The sequence below is a fragment of the Chinchilla lanigera genome, unplaced genomic scaffold, assembly GCF_000276665.1.
Source record: "Chinchilla lanigera isolate Chin_1 unplaced genomic scaffold, ChiLan1.0 scaffold00084, whole genome shotgun sequence".
NCBI lineage: Eukaryota > Metazoa > Chordata > Mammalia > Rodentia > Chinchillidae > Chinchilla > Chinchilla lanigera.
The window spans coordinates 6,672,106-6,685,220 of record NW_004955485.1 but is presented as its reverse complement, the minus strand read 5'-3'; the positions used below and the strand labels follow the sequence as shown (position 1 = coordinate 6,685,220).

The 13,115-nt window shown below is 36.3% G+C and overlaps 1 protein-coding gene across 1 annotated transcript in view; it reads left to right on the top strand.

Moving 5' to 3' along the window:
- The window catches only part of Slk (STE20-like kinase), a gene marked incomplete at its 5' end in the record, with an annotated part of 67,523 nt that continues 54,408 nt past the window's right edge, over nt 1–13,115 (top strand). The window contains 1 exon segment of the mRNA XM_005403794.2: nt 1–271. Within this exon segment, the coding sequence (XP_005403851.1) occupies nt 122–271 (150 nt within the window).

Below are 13,115 nucleotides of genomic sequence, written 5' to 3'. Positions count from 1 at the left end.
GTCCGGCCCCGCCCTCCCCGGGACCCCGCGCCCGCCCGGCTGCGCGGGAGCGCGGGGCCGGGAAACTTTCCTCCCATTGTGGTTCCCCGCTCGCGTGCGGAGCGGTCTGCGCGCAGGAAAAATGTCCTTCTTCAATTTCCGTAAGATCTTCAAGTTGGGCAGCGAGAAGAAGAAGAAGCAGTACGAGCACGTTAAGAGGGACCTGAACCCCGAGGAGTTTTGGGAGATCATCGGCGAACTGGGCGACGGCGCGTTCGGGAAAGTGTACAAGGTAAGGGGGAGACGGGAAGTTGCGCTGGGAATTACCCGGCGCGTCCCTTCCCTCGACTTCGCGATGGTGCGTTGGAACTTTACTTGGCTTTAGACCGCGGGGCTGGCTTTGGGTGAGCGCGGTGCGGCCGGGTGTAGTTTGAAGAGTGATCGCCGCGGAGGCAGGGTTTCCACAGTCCACTGCCAGACTTCAAAGGCGGGGAGCTTGCTTCAGTTTGGGGAGGCGGTCTGGTTGTGGTCCTCAAGGGTCTTAAAATCGGAAACTCGTACGTAGGTCTTTTCGGTGGATGCTTCTGTACCGATTGCATTTGCGTGCGTGCGTGTGCTGAAGCAGTTTACTTTTTGAGGACTCGGGCATATATCTGGCAGCCTCTGTGTAATACATAACAATTCTCTTGGGATCCGAGTAAAGTGATTGCCACTTGCAGACTCTTCTTGAATCGGTTGCTTGACCCTGTGCTGTAAAATGGAATGGAATTGCTGGTAGAACATTTCCAGAAGAAGAAGAGCATCTGGTGCTAGTTTCTAAATATAATTACAATAAGCGTTGACTAGAAGTCAGTACCAGCGCTCAAGCGATGAAAAGAAAGCACACGTACGCTGTCCACACATACTTGTTTCAATAAAAAGAGGTTTGACGTTTCAACCTGAAAGCATTAATGTGAACCGTTTACACTGTCAGGAGCGTAGGAATGATGTCATCGGAATATTTTCATCCTGAAGGGTGAGGTTTTTATGAGGCACAGTTTAGAGGAAGGGCCCACACTTGCCTGGAAGTGAAAACATAGATAACTCACACGAGTACAGAACTTTGCAGTTTTTAAGCACGTTCACATCGTTTGGTCCCTATAAAAATCCGGGAAGTCGGCACGCCAGTGGTAGCACCCACATTTTGACGGTGAAGACGGGAGACTCAGAAAGTATTCACAGTTATGCGAGTCACAGCCTAGACTTGAACTTAAATCTTCTGACCCCATATTTAATAGATTATTTTTACTGTAACATCTACTGGCAGAAATGATAGCGTTTTCCCTTACTTTTGAGCACCACTTCTGCCTTTGCCTTCCCTCAAATGCAACTGGCCATACCCCAGTCCTCATTCTTTACTCAGTCAGAAATACCTACTCTTTTCTGAGTGCATTCAAAACACATTGTTCACATGGCTACTACAGCACTTGTCATATTTTGTAGTCAGTATATTTGTGTTCTGTAGTAAAACAGTGGGCCGAAATTATAACGTACATTTGGGATCCCCATTGCCTCGTGTGAATATTAATGGTGGCAAAGTAATCTGCAGTGTTTGTGTGGAGGGTAGCATGGTGTCAGCAAGAACTTGCCATGTCAGATGCGTGGTAGGAAGGGCTTTTAGTGTAGTGGGAAGATCACTCCTGGGAGTCAAGAACCGTGTTTTAGTGCTTGGCTGTGACAAGCCAGCTTTGTGATCTTGGACCAAACGCTTGACTCCTTTGGGTCTCCTGTTTTCTTAGCTGTAAAACCGTAGATTTTCCTAAACATTTATTCAGATCCCTTCATCTAGTAACATACTTTGAGTTGGCTAGGAAAGGCAGAGGTAAATTCTCAAGGCTTGTAGTGAGAGGGTGGTAGGTGCTAATGGCAAACATGCTTCATTGAATGTAGGTGGTGTAATTTGAAGAGCATAGGCTCTGGAGTCAGTGTGTCTCCCTACTCAGTGGTAGTCTGTGACCTTGGGCAGGTTGTGTGTTTGTCAGACCTGAACATTGTATGTGGTAATATGCAGCAGAAAACTTTGTAAACTTCATTCTAGCTATCATTCCCTTACGGAAATTGGTAGCTATTACAAAGATGAAATTGTAGCTAGGAAGTCATGTTGTGTATTTAGTTTAGCTTGAATCATCTTTACATTGCATAGGTGTATTCGCCAAGTCCAGTTTTATACAACTCTAACAAAATTACTTTCTTAAGAAGCTTAACAATGTTACATTTGGTTTCTCTTTTTAATGTTGTATTGTATGGTGTATAAGTGAAAATATGTAATGTCCTTCACAGTATTTTTATATTTAGATTTCTACTGTTTTAAACAGAAAAAGTAATAGCTAAGTTATATATTGAATATTTGTGGAAAGCTGTTTTAGCTCTTAAACGAATTGAAACTGGATTCTTAGGTGTGTGCTGAATGGAAGTGATTTTTAGAACTGATAAGTTTCGCCAAAAGTAGTGAAATATTTAATTTTTAATTTAAAAGTACAAAAATATATAGATAATAGTAAAGTGAATTTGTAGTAATGTCGGAACCAAGGAATTCTGCCAGCACCCCAGACTCCCTCCCACCTCCTTTCTGAATCAGATCTCTCTTCTTTCCCCCTAAAGGAAACCACTATCCTGTTATTTATTTGAATTTTAAAGTAGTTTTCCATCTAGATGTCTATCTCTGAACATTATGAATTTAGTTTAGTATGCATTTGAACTTTATAAGAATGGAATTATAGTAAGTGTGTTCTGTTCTGTTTTGTCTCTTTCAAAATCAGCATTATATATCACCGTCCTAGAACTATATTATCAGTTCACTTTCATGGTTGCATAGTATTCCCATATATCATTATATCACCAGTTATTTACCATTATATCCCTAAAGGACACATTGGCTGTTTTCAGTGTTTGGCTGTTACACCTCATATTCATGCACATATGTATGATTTTCACTCAGGAGTTTTCACTCTGAACCCAGGAGTGGAATTGCTAGGTTCAGAGTAGTGTAACTTTAATTTTACCTAGATGATGCTAAAGTAGTTGTATTACTTTATGCAGTGCATGAAAATGTCCTTGTTTTGGATTCTGATCAACGTTTGATATTGTCAGAATTTTTGACAGTCTGATGGTATAATACTTTGATTGCTAATGAGTAATTTTTTTGTATATTTATCGGTAAGTTGGCTTGTATATTTATTGGTAAGTTGAATTTCTTTTGTGTTCCATTCTTTTGTTAATTTTGCTATTGATCCTTGTCTTGTTTATTTGTAAGTATATGTGTATACTACATACATATGTATGTATATTAGAATTACAAATGCATATGTATTTTGAATTTTAACCATTTGCTGGTTATGGTTATTGCAAATAAGGCTCATTCTGTGACCTTTTTCCCTCTCATCATAGTATATTTTTATTAACAAAAAAAATTTTGTTTTGAGTCAGGGTTTCTTTATGTAGTTTAGGTTGGCCTTGAACTCACTGTGGGCCCCAGGATGGCCTTAATTCACATTGATCCTCCTGCCTCAGCCTCCTGAGGGCTAGGATTACAAGCGTGTATTACTGTACCCAGCTTAACAGAATTACTGATTTTAATGTAGCCTAATATGTCAGATTTTTCTTTTATAACTAATGCTCTGTATTATGTTTAAAGCATTCTTTCTTAGCCTGAGAACATGAAGATGCTCCCCCACTTTATCTTCTAAAAGTTTTATTATTTTGTTTTAAGTAGTTAGGAGACTAATTCACCAAGAGTAGATGTGTGTGGTGTGAGATAGGGGTCTAATTTCATTTTTCTCCCCGTATGCATACACAGTTATCTCAAAACTATTCACTGCGGGGTGGAGAGAGGGTATCTCCTTACTGCTGTGCAGTGTCTTATCATATATGTATGTTTCTGCAGTCTTTATTTCTTCATCAGTCTATTTGTCTATCCTGCTATGTTAATTAAGAAAACAATCTCTGCTAGAGTAAGGCTTCTTCAGTTGTGTCTAGTATGTTCTTATCTTTTCCCTTCCGTTCTATTCTATTCTGTTCCTTTCCCTTCCCTCCCCCTTCACTCCCTCCTTCCATCTTTCCTGTTTATTCTTTCTCCGCCCCCCTTCCTCTTCTTTTTTTGGGGGGGCGGTATTGGGAATTCAACCTAGGGCCTTGATACTGAGGTACATCCCTACAACCTTTTTTATTTGTTGAAATAGAATGAGGCTAAGGCAGTGGGCCTTGAATTTGCAGTCCATCTGCCTCAGCCTCCTGAGTAGGTGGGATTATCATCATGCTCAGCTAGGTCACTGTACTCTTGATTCTCCTTATACCTCTGTCTACCCCTCAGACTCCTCTGCTAGTGTGTCTTCTTTCTTAAAACTTTTATTAGCACATGTTGGCATACATAATGATTATATTCACTGTAGGGACTTGGTAGGGATATATAACACATTTCAATTCCCTTCTTTTAACAACCTGCACCCTCCTTTTATTTCTGCAGCATCTGACTCATTTATTTATCTTATAAGATCTTATAAATTATCATATATACAGATTAAAAAGCAGACTAATAGGCCAGAGAACATAAAAAATGTAAGGCAATTGTACTAGCTCAAGGTCCTGTCCCTTTTCTGATGTTTAAGTGTTGGGATTCTCCAGGCTTGGGTGCCTTATTGCTGTTTCTTATGGGAACTCATTTTCTCCCATGGTTTCAGTTTCCATCTAAATGCAATTTGCATCTCCCACCTGAGACCTCTTATTTGAACTTTAGATCCATCCTTTTTGAACTCCAGATCTATACATCCACCTGTTGGACATTTCCACTTGTATGTCTTGCAGATACCTTCAACAAGTCTAGAACATGAACTAATTCAGCTCATTGTTTCAGCCTGCAGTTTGCTCCTGTGTTTCCATTCAGGAATTGCCATCCCCTTCTACCAGTTGTATAGGCCAGAAACCTAGAAGTCATTTTTAATACCTCCTGCTGCCTTACCCACCAAACCCAGTCAAACACCAGGGCTGTTAATTCTACATACTCAGTATTTCTCAACTCTGTCCTCTTTCTTTTTTCATTGTCACTATAATAATCAAAACTGCTATTACTTCTTACACAGACCCTATGACTCCTGACATGTTTTTGGATTTGATATAATGTACATAGTGGGAGGGTACTTCATCCAAAATGTCCATAGTGCCAAGATTAGAAACCTTTTGCTAAGTGAAAAAAGCTACACACAAGCTTTTGCTATTGTATGTTTTCTTTTGTAAGAAATAGCTAAAAATAGAAAAATTGCAGAGATAATTTTGGGTTGGTTGGTTGTCTTGAGCTGTGTGTGGGAACAGGGACTGACTGGAAAATGTGCAGAGGACTTGGAGGTGAGAGAAGGGTTATGAAGCTTGATTGTGGTTACGGTTGCAAAATTACATAAATTTAGTAATGCACAAAATCGAATACTTACAATGGGTGAATTTTTGTGGTATGTGAATTACACCTCAATAGAGCTACTTTTTAATATGGGCAAGTGACTTAATAAGGAATTTCACAAAGAATACCCAACTATCAAATAAGTACACAAAAAGGCCCTCAACATTATTGACTAGGAAATATAACACCAGTGGAATGGCTAGTAAAAACATATGCAATTTAATTACAAGAGTCAGTGAGGATACAGGACAGCTGGGAAACTCACAGTTGTGTTTTGAGTGTGTTCCCCAGATTTCATGTGTTCCGTGCAGAAGGTTGAGTCTAGACCCGTATATCTCACCACATACTAAACTAAACTAAAAATGGATCAAAACTCTCAATTTAGAAAGAGAAACAATGTATTGGAAGATAGACTAGGTAAAACTTTCGAGGCATAGGCATAGGCAAGGATTTGCTAAACAGAATCCCAGTGGAACAAGAAATAATGCCAAGAAAAAAATAAATGGAATCATATCAAATGAAAGACCTCTGTACATCAAAGGAAACAGCCAACAGAGTGAAGAGACAACCTATAGAATGGGAAAATGATTTTGCTAGCTACTCTTCAGCGGACCAAATTTAAGAATACATGAAGAATTTTAAAAAAATGACCCCTCCCCCATGAAAGACCCAGTCACAAAATGGGCAAGTGAAATGAATAACCACTTCTTAGAAGAAGTAATGCTGGCGAGGCCAGAGGGAAAAAGGAGCCCTTCTGCATTGGTGGTAGGAATGCAAATTAGTGCAACCATTGTGGAGATCAGTATGGAGATTCTTCAGAAAACTAAAATTAGAAATTGTTTGACCCAACTATTCCTCTTATAGCAATCTTCCTGAAAGAGTTAAAGTCATTGTTTTACAGTGATACAGGGATCCCCGTGTTTATAGGAGCACAACTGATAATAGATAAATCTTGGAAGCAGCATATTTGTCCATCAACAGATGAACGGATAAAGAAAATGCGGTACGGTATACATAATGGAGTACTACTTTGCCATAAAGAATGGTAAACTTCAGGCATTTGAGGGTAAATGCATACACATTGAGACCATAATGTTAAAATGAAGTAAATCAGACACACAAGTTTAAATGTCATATGGTTTCTCTTGTATGAGAAACTGAAAATATAAAGAGCAAAATAAAGGGTAGATAGTAGGAAGAAGGGAGATAGAGCTTTCTTAAATGGGAAAGGGAACAGGAGATAGAGGGGAAGAAGGAAGGGAGGGAGAAAGGATAAAAGAATTGAAGAAAAAAATGAAATAGAGCCTTTTCAAATGGAAGGGGAACAAGAGTTGGAGGGACCTGGGAAGAATGAGATGGGACGGGGACAAGATGTGTTATGTACATGTACAACCCCCCCCACAATGAATGTGATCATGTATTGCAAACATATACTAATAAAAATATTTCCTGTGTTGGAAATTTAATCTCCAAATTCATGTTAATTCAGTTTGGAGGTGGGATGTGGGGAAGTGATTGGGTCATGAGGGCTCCTGAATGGATTATTCCATTCGTGGATTAATGGGTTATTGAAAGAGTGCATTTGTTATAAAAGCAAACCCTTTCTGGCATACTTGCTTGATTCTTGCTGTGTGATGTCCCTTAGCATGTATTGAGACAAGATGGTGCTTCCCAGATGTTGTGCAGATGCCTGCACCATGCTCTTGGACATCCCTGCCTGCAAAGTATGAGCCAAATAAACTGCTGTGCTTGTGTATCAGCCAGTGGTATTACAACAGAAAATAGGCTAAAACACTCCTGTACTTCTGTGGGTACCACTTGGTAAAACCATCTTGAAAGACAGGCAGTATTCTCTAATGCTGAAGATAGACATACCCTATGATCTAGGAATCCCGTTCCCAGCTGTGTATCCCACAGAAATGAACACAGATGTGCACCAAAATAAATGAACAGGAATATTGGTGAGTAATGTTCTTAATGTACAAATAATAAAAATTAAATTGTAGTGTTCATAAAATACCATATAATGTGAGAAAGCAAAATCAGATGACTATGACATGCAACAAAACGACGAGTCTCCTCACTCAGTATAGAAGAAGCCTGGCTTAGTGCCTGCTGATACTGCTAGGTGTTTCCTGGGCGAGTGCAACGTTTGTGGGGTTCATTTGTACTATTTTGCCCACTTAAAATTGGTTATCATTTCTTTAGTGACTTCCAGGATGACTCCTTTATCCACAATGTAGATTGCTTTTTATTTCGTAACTTGTTTTGGTTCATAGAGGTTATGTAAAAATGACAAAACAGAATTTCCATGTTTTGTGACGAACTGGACAAAAATAATTTTTGCCTAATCCAAAACCTCATTAAAAGCTATTATCTCTTGACATTTTTCTCTTCTTTCAATTATCTATACTCCTTGATTCTTTTCCTTGTCTAATTATGTTGATGAATCCTTCTTAAACAATGTAAAATAATCTGACATTGAAAGTGATAGTGAATTCTTTTATATTTCCTGGCAGAATTTTAAACTTTTAAACTTGTTTGGCAAAATTTCCACTTTTAAACTAAACTAACTTTCTTAGTTCTCTGTTTTGAATTAGAGTTACTTTTTGTGCTGATTTATACTTCCACTTAAGTGACTTGTTACTGTATTTCCATTTTTTTTCTTTATAAATCTGTGGTTAAGTTTACTCAGATCTTTCTCCAATTTAGCAACAAAATTCTGACTTTACCACAAGAGAGTCTCTATGCCAAGTACCCTGTTGCTTGAATATAAGACACTGTTATGTTATTGTATAATATGTGTCTTTGTCATAAAAATCTGTTACTTTTGTGTACTAAAATGAGTTGTTTTAGAATTTCCAAACATATTTTAATGGAAGATACTAGTCTGAATTCTAGTGGATAATTTCTTTCCTAAAATTCAATCATTTTTTAAGAAGTAGTTTTTGAGGGGACAATCTCATCTCAAAGTTATAAAAAGAAAAATGTCAAAACCAGGAATAACTGCTTTATACCACTGTTTCTTATTAGCCTTCTGTTTTTTTATCTGTAAGTATAATAATCACTGAATAACATGGAGAGAGTAAAAGCAGGGTACTTAGTTGCTTCTTGTATAAGATGGTCACCTTTTCCAGTTTGCCAGTTTATCCACTCATACTTCTTCCTATAAATTAGTGCTGAAATATTCATTAATGTGAGGACTTTTTTTTTAAGTAAGGAAAAGTGTTTGAATCAATCATTGCTCCTTCTTTCCATTCCTTTTTCCTTTTCTTATTTTGTCATAACTTGAAAAATATAGAGTTAATTTTTTCTTTGTATGTTGTCTTTGTAGTACCTCACTTTTAAAGAGATATATGAGAAATCAAGATATCTTGTTTTATTTTTACTTCCAGTTGATAAATTGTATAGTGTGAAATTTATAAACTCACTTAAAAGTTTAAGTATGTATTATGGTTCACTTGCATTGAATGACAAAGTAATATTATATACAACAGTTTATTTCAGGATATCCTGCCAAAATTTCATAAAGAATGGTCAAGAAAGTAATATATCATATCTAATTTTGGATCTTTAAATCATCTTGATAGAAGCTTTAGATTTGCTGGCAACTTATCTGTGGCCTGATGGATGTGAAGTAATACCTTCCCTGATTACTAATGAGGTTGCACACCTTTTCATGTATTTATTGGCCACTTAGATTTCCTCTTCTTTTAAGTATTGGTTAAATTTTTTTGAGTTCTCTCTACCTCATTGATTTATAGGAGTCTTTATATATTCTAGATACTAATCCTTTGTTATTTACATAATACACATCTTTTTCTTGCTTTTTTATTCTCTCTTCACAGTGATTTTTGGTATGGATATTTTAAATTTTGATGTAGTTCATGAACTTTTTTTCTACATGATTCTTTTTTTGTCAAGAAATTTTTCCCTATCCAAGGGAATGATGATGTCATATATTCTTAGTTTTATAGTGCTGCCTTCTACAGTAGGTCTGTAATTAAATTGGTGTTGATTTTTGTTTGGTGTAAGGTAGAAATTCAATTTCATGTTTTCTATGTAGATATGCGGTTGTCCCAGCAGTTTCCTATAAAGACTGCCCTTACTACTTTGCAATTGCCTTCATTACATGAAATGTACATTTTCATGTGGCAGTTTCTATAATGTTTATTATTTTAGGGTAAACTCTTACAAAGAGAATTATTAGGACAAATTAAATGATTACTTATTAATATTTATTATAAAATAAAAAAGGTATAAATTTATTTACTTTTTTGAGATTTTTCCCCCTATATTTTTATTGTGTTAAAACACATGTGACATTTACTTTGTTGCTTTCTATTTTACAGTGCTGGATATTGAACCCAGAACGTTTGTGATCTTGAATGTTTTTAAATGTACAGTTTACTGGTATTAAATGTAGGCATAATGTTGTGTAATCACCACCAACTATTTGTAACTCTATCTTGAGCACTGAAACTCTTTACCTGTTAAATAGCCATTCCCTATTCTTCCCTCTCCCTGGCCCTTGGCAACCACCCTTCTACTTTCTGACTGTGATTTTGGTTCCTCTTACTGTCTCATGTAAGGAGAATCATATAGGTACTGGCTTGCTTCATTTAGCATAATATCCTTAAGGTTTATCCATGTTGTTGCATATGTCAGACTTTTGTTCCTTTTTAAGGCTGAATAATAGTTCGTGTATTGTATTATGAGTCACATTTTGCTTATTTATCATCTCTTCATGACCTGTGGATTATTTCCATGTTTTAGCTATTGTGACGAACACTACTATGGACATGTGTACATATAGTTCTTTGAGACTGCTTCCAGTTCTTTAGGGTATATAATAAGAAATGGAATTGTTTCAGATATTAATCTATTTTTAGTTTTTTGAGGAACTGCCGTACCCATTTACATTCCCAACAACCGTGCACAGGGGTTCCAAATGTTTTAGTCTTGTCAGCACTTGTTATTTCTTTTTCTTTTTTGATAGTTGTCATCTTAATGAGTGTGAGGTGGTATCTTATTGTAGTTTTTATTTGTGCTTTCCTAGTGATTAGTGATGGTTAGGGTTTGTGCATGTGCTTTATCTTTAGAGAAATACCTATTCAAGTCTGCTGCCCACTTTTAGATTGGATTGTTCAGGCTTACTGAGTTTCAGTAACTGTCTATGCAGTATATTCTAGCTCATCATTCTTACCAAATATATTGATTTGTAGATATTTTCTTTCACTTAGTAGGTTACCTTTTTATACTGTTACATTGTCTTTTGATAAAGTTTTAAAATTTTCATGAAGTCTACTTTGTCTAATTTTTCATTTGTTGGATTGGTATAACATCAGAGAAATTGTTTGCAAATCTAAAGGTTTTTTTCCCTTTATGTCTAGAGTTTCATAGTTTTAGATCTTCTATTTAGGTCTCTTTTCGATTAGTATATGATATTAGATAAGAGCTCATCTAACTTCATTGTTTTGCATGGAGTATATATTTTCCCAGCATGACCTGTTGAAAAGACAACCTTTTTCCATTGAATGGTCTTCACACTTTTATCAAAAATAATATAATTGCATATGCCTGAGTTTCTTTCTGGGCTGTCTGTTCTAGTTCATTGACTTATTTGTGTGTCTTTATGCCAATACTACACTATTCCTGTTACTATAACTTTGTGGTATGTTTTGAAATGAGTATATGGCCACACCACCCTGCCTGTACCCAATCTCATCTGAAATTAGGACATGTGAGTCCTTGTTCTTCTTTTTGAAGATTGTTTGGCTATTTCAGGCCCCTTGAGATTTCCATATGAGTCTTATAATTGCTTTTACTTTTTTTTAATTTTAAAGAGAAAAAATAGAATTTCAAAACAAGGTAATAGGGTGGCAATGGTTAATACATTGCGTGTTATTATCTTTAAATTAGTTACTTAGAGTACAAGATACAGGCATTTGATTGTCCAAACAATATTAGCACAAACTTTTCAATGAACTAAGAGAAATTAGTAGCGTAACTATCTTAACATGCACTCCCTCTCTCTCTCTCTCTGTCTCTGTCTCTGTCTCTCTCTGTCTCTCTCTCTCTCTATATATATATACACACACACATATATATATATATACACACACATATATATATAACCATATATATATATGGTTTTTTTGGCTTTCTTCCTCTTTCACCTTCTCTTACTAGGAAGACAATGCAATGTTTACACACATCTGGTTTATTTCACTTATGAGTATGGTCTTGAGTTGCATCCATTTACCTATAAAAGTCTCCAGTTTATCCTTCTTCATGGCTGAATAGTAGTACTTCATTGTATAAAAAAAACCACATCTTTTTTATCCATTCCTTAGTTGATGGGCGTTTGGGTTGTTTCCAAGATCTAACTATTAGAAATTGTGCTCCTATAAACTTGGGTGCACATATATCACTGTGGTATGATGGTTTTTTTTATTTTAAAGGGAATAAGAAAGTAATAAAATAACAACAACAGAGACAAAAGCAAAACGAAGCAAAAACAATAAAAATGATACAGGGTTTCCACAACAGAGTGATAGGAAATAACAGTTGTTGTTGTATTACATATTGTTATCTTCAATGAAGTTACTCAGATTACCAGATATAGAAGTGCAAGGTTGATCAAACCATTAAAGAGAATAAAAAATAATTTAAAAAAAACCATTAGAAATGATACAGAGCTTCACCAGACAACATGGTAGGAATTCACCAATGGTTGTTATAATGCATATTGTTGTCTTCACATTAGTTGTTCAGATTACCAGATATAAGCATGCAAAATTGGTCAAAAAAATTTAAGCATTAACTGTTTCTTTCAGTAAACCATTAGACATCAGCAGTACAATTATCCCAGCTATCTTTCTATATACATATATATATTTTTCCCTTCTTTCTTTCTTTTTCTCCTTTCCCGCATCCCAGTTATTCCTTCCTTTGAGCAATTTCTTTCCCTTTCATAATATCTATTGTACATTTTGGGTTTTATTTACTCTTTCAGATTCTTACACTAGGGAGACAATACGATGTTTACACGTGGGTCCGATTTATTTCATTTATGAGTATGGTCTGTAGTTGCATCCATTTACCTATAAAAGCCTCAAGTTTATCTTTTTTTAATAGCTGAGTAATACTCCATTGTATAAAAATACCACATCTTTTTAATCCATTCTTCAGCTGATGGGCATTTGGGTTGTTTCCAAGATTTAGCTATGACAAATTGTGCTGCTATAAACAGGAGTGCACCTATATCACTGTGGTATGATATTTTTAATTCTTTTGCTAAAATACCCAGAAGGAGAATAGCTGAGTTAAATGAGAACTCTAATCCTCGTTTTATGAGGAATCTCCATATTGATTTCCACAGTGGCTTCATGTGGTATGATGTTTTTAATTCTTCTAGGAAGATACCCAGCAGAGAAATAGCTGGGTCAAATGGGACCTCCAATCCTAGTTTTTTTAGGAATCTCCATGGTGGTTGCACCAGTCTACATTCCCACAAACAATGGAGAAGGGTTCATTTTTTGCTATAGCCTCTCCAACATTTGTTATTGCCTTATTTCTTGATAATAGTCGTTCTGTCTGAGGTGAGATGGAATCTCAGTTGTTTTAATTTGTATCTCTCGAATGACCAATGATGTTGAATATTTTTTCATGTATATATTTGCTGTTTGTATTTCTTCATGTCAGAAGT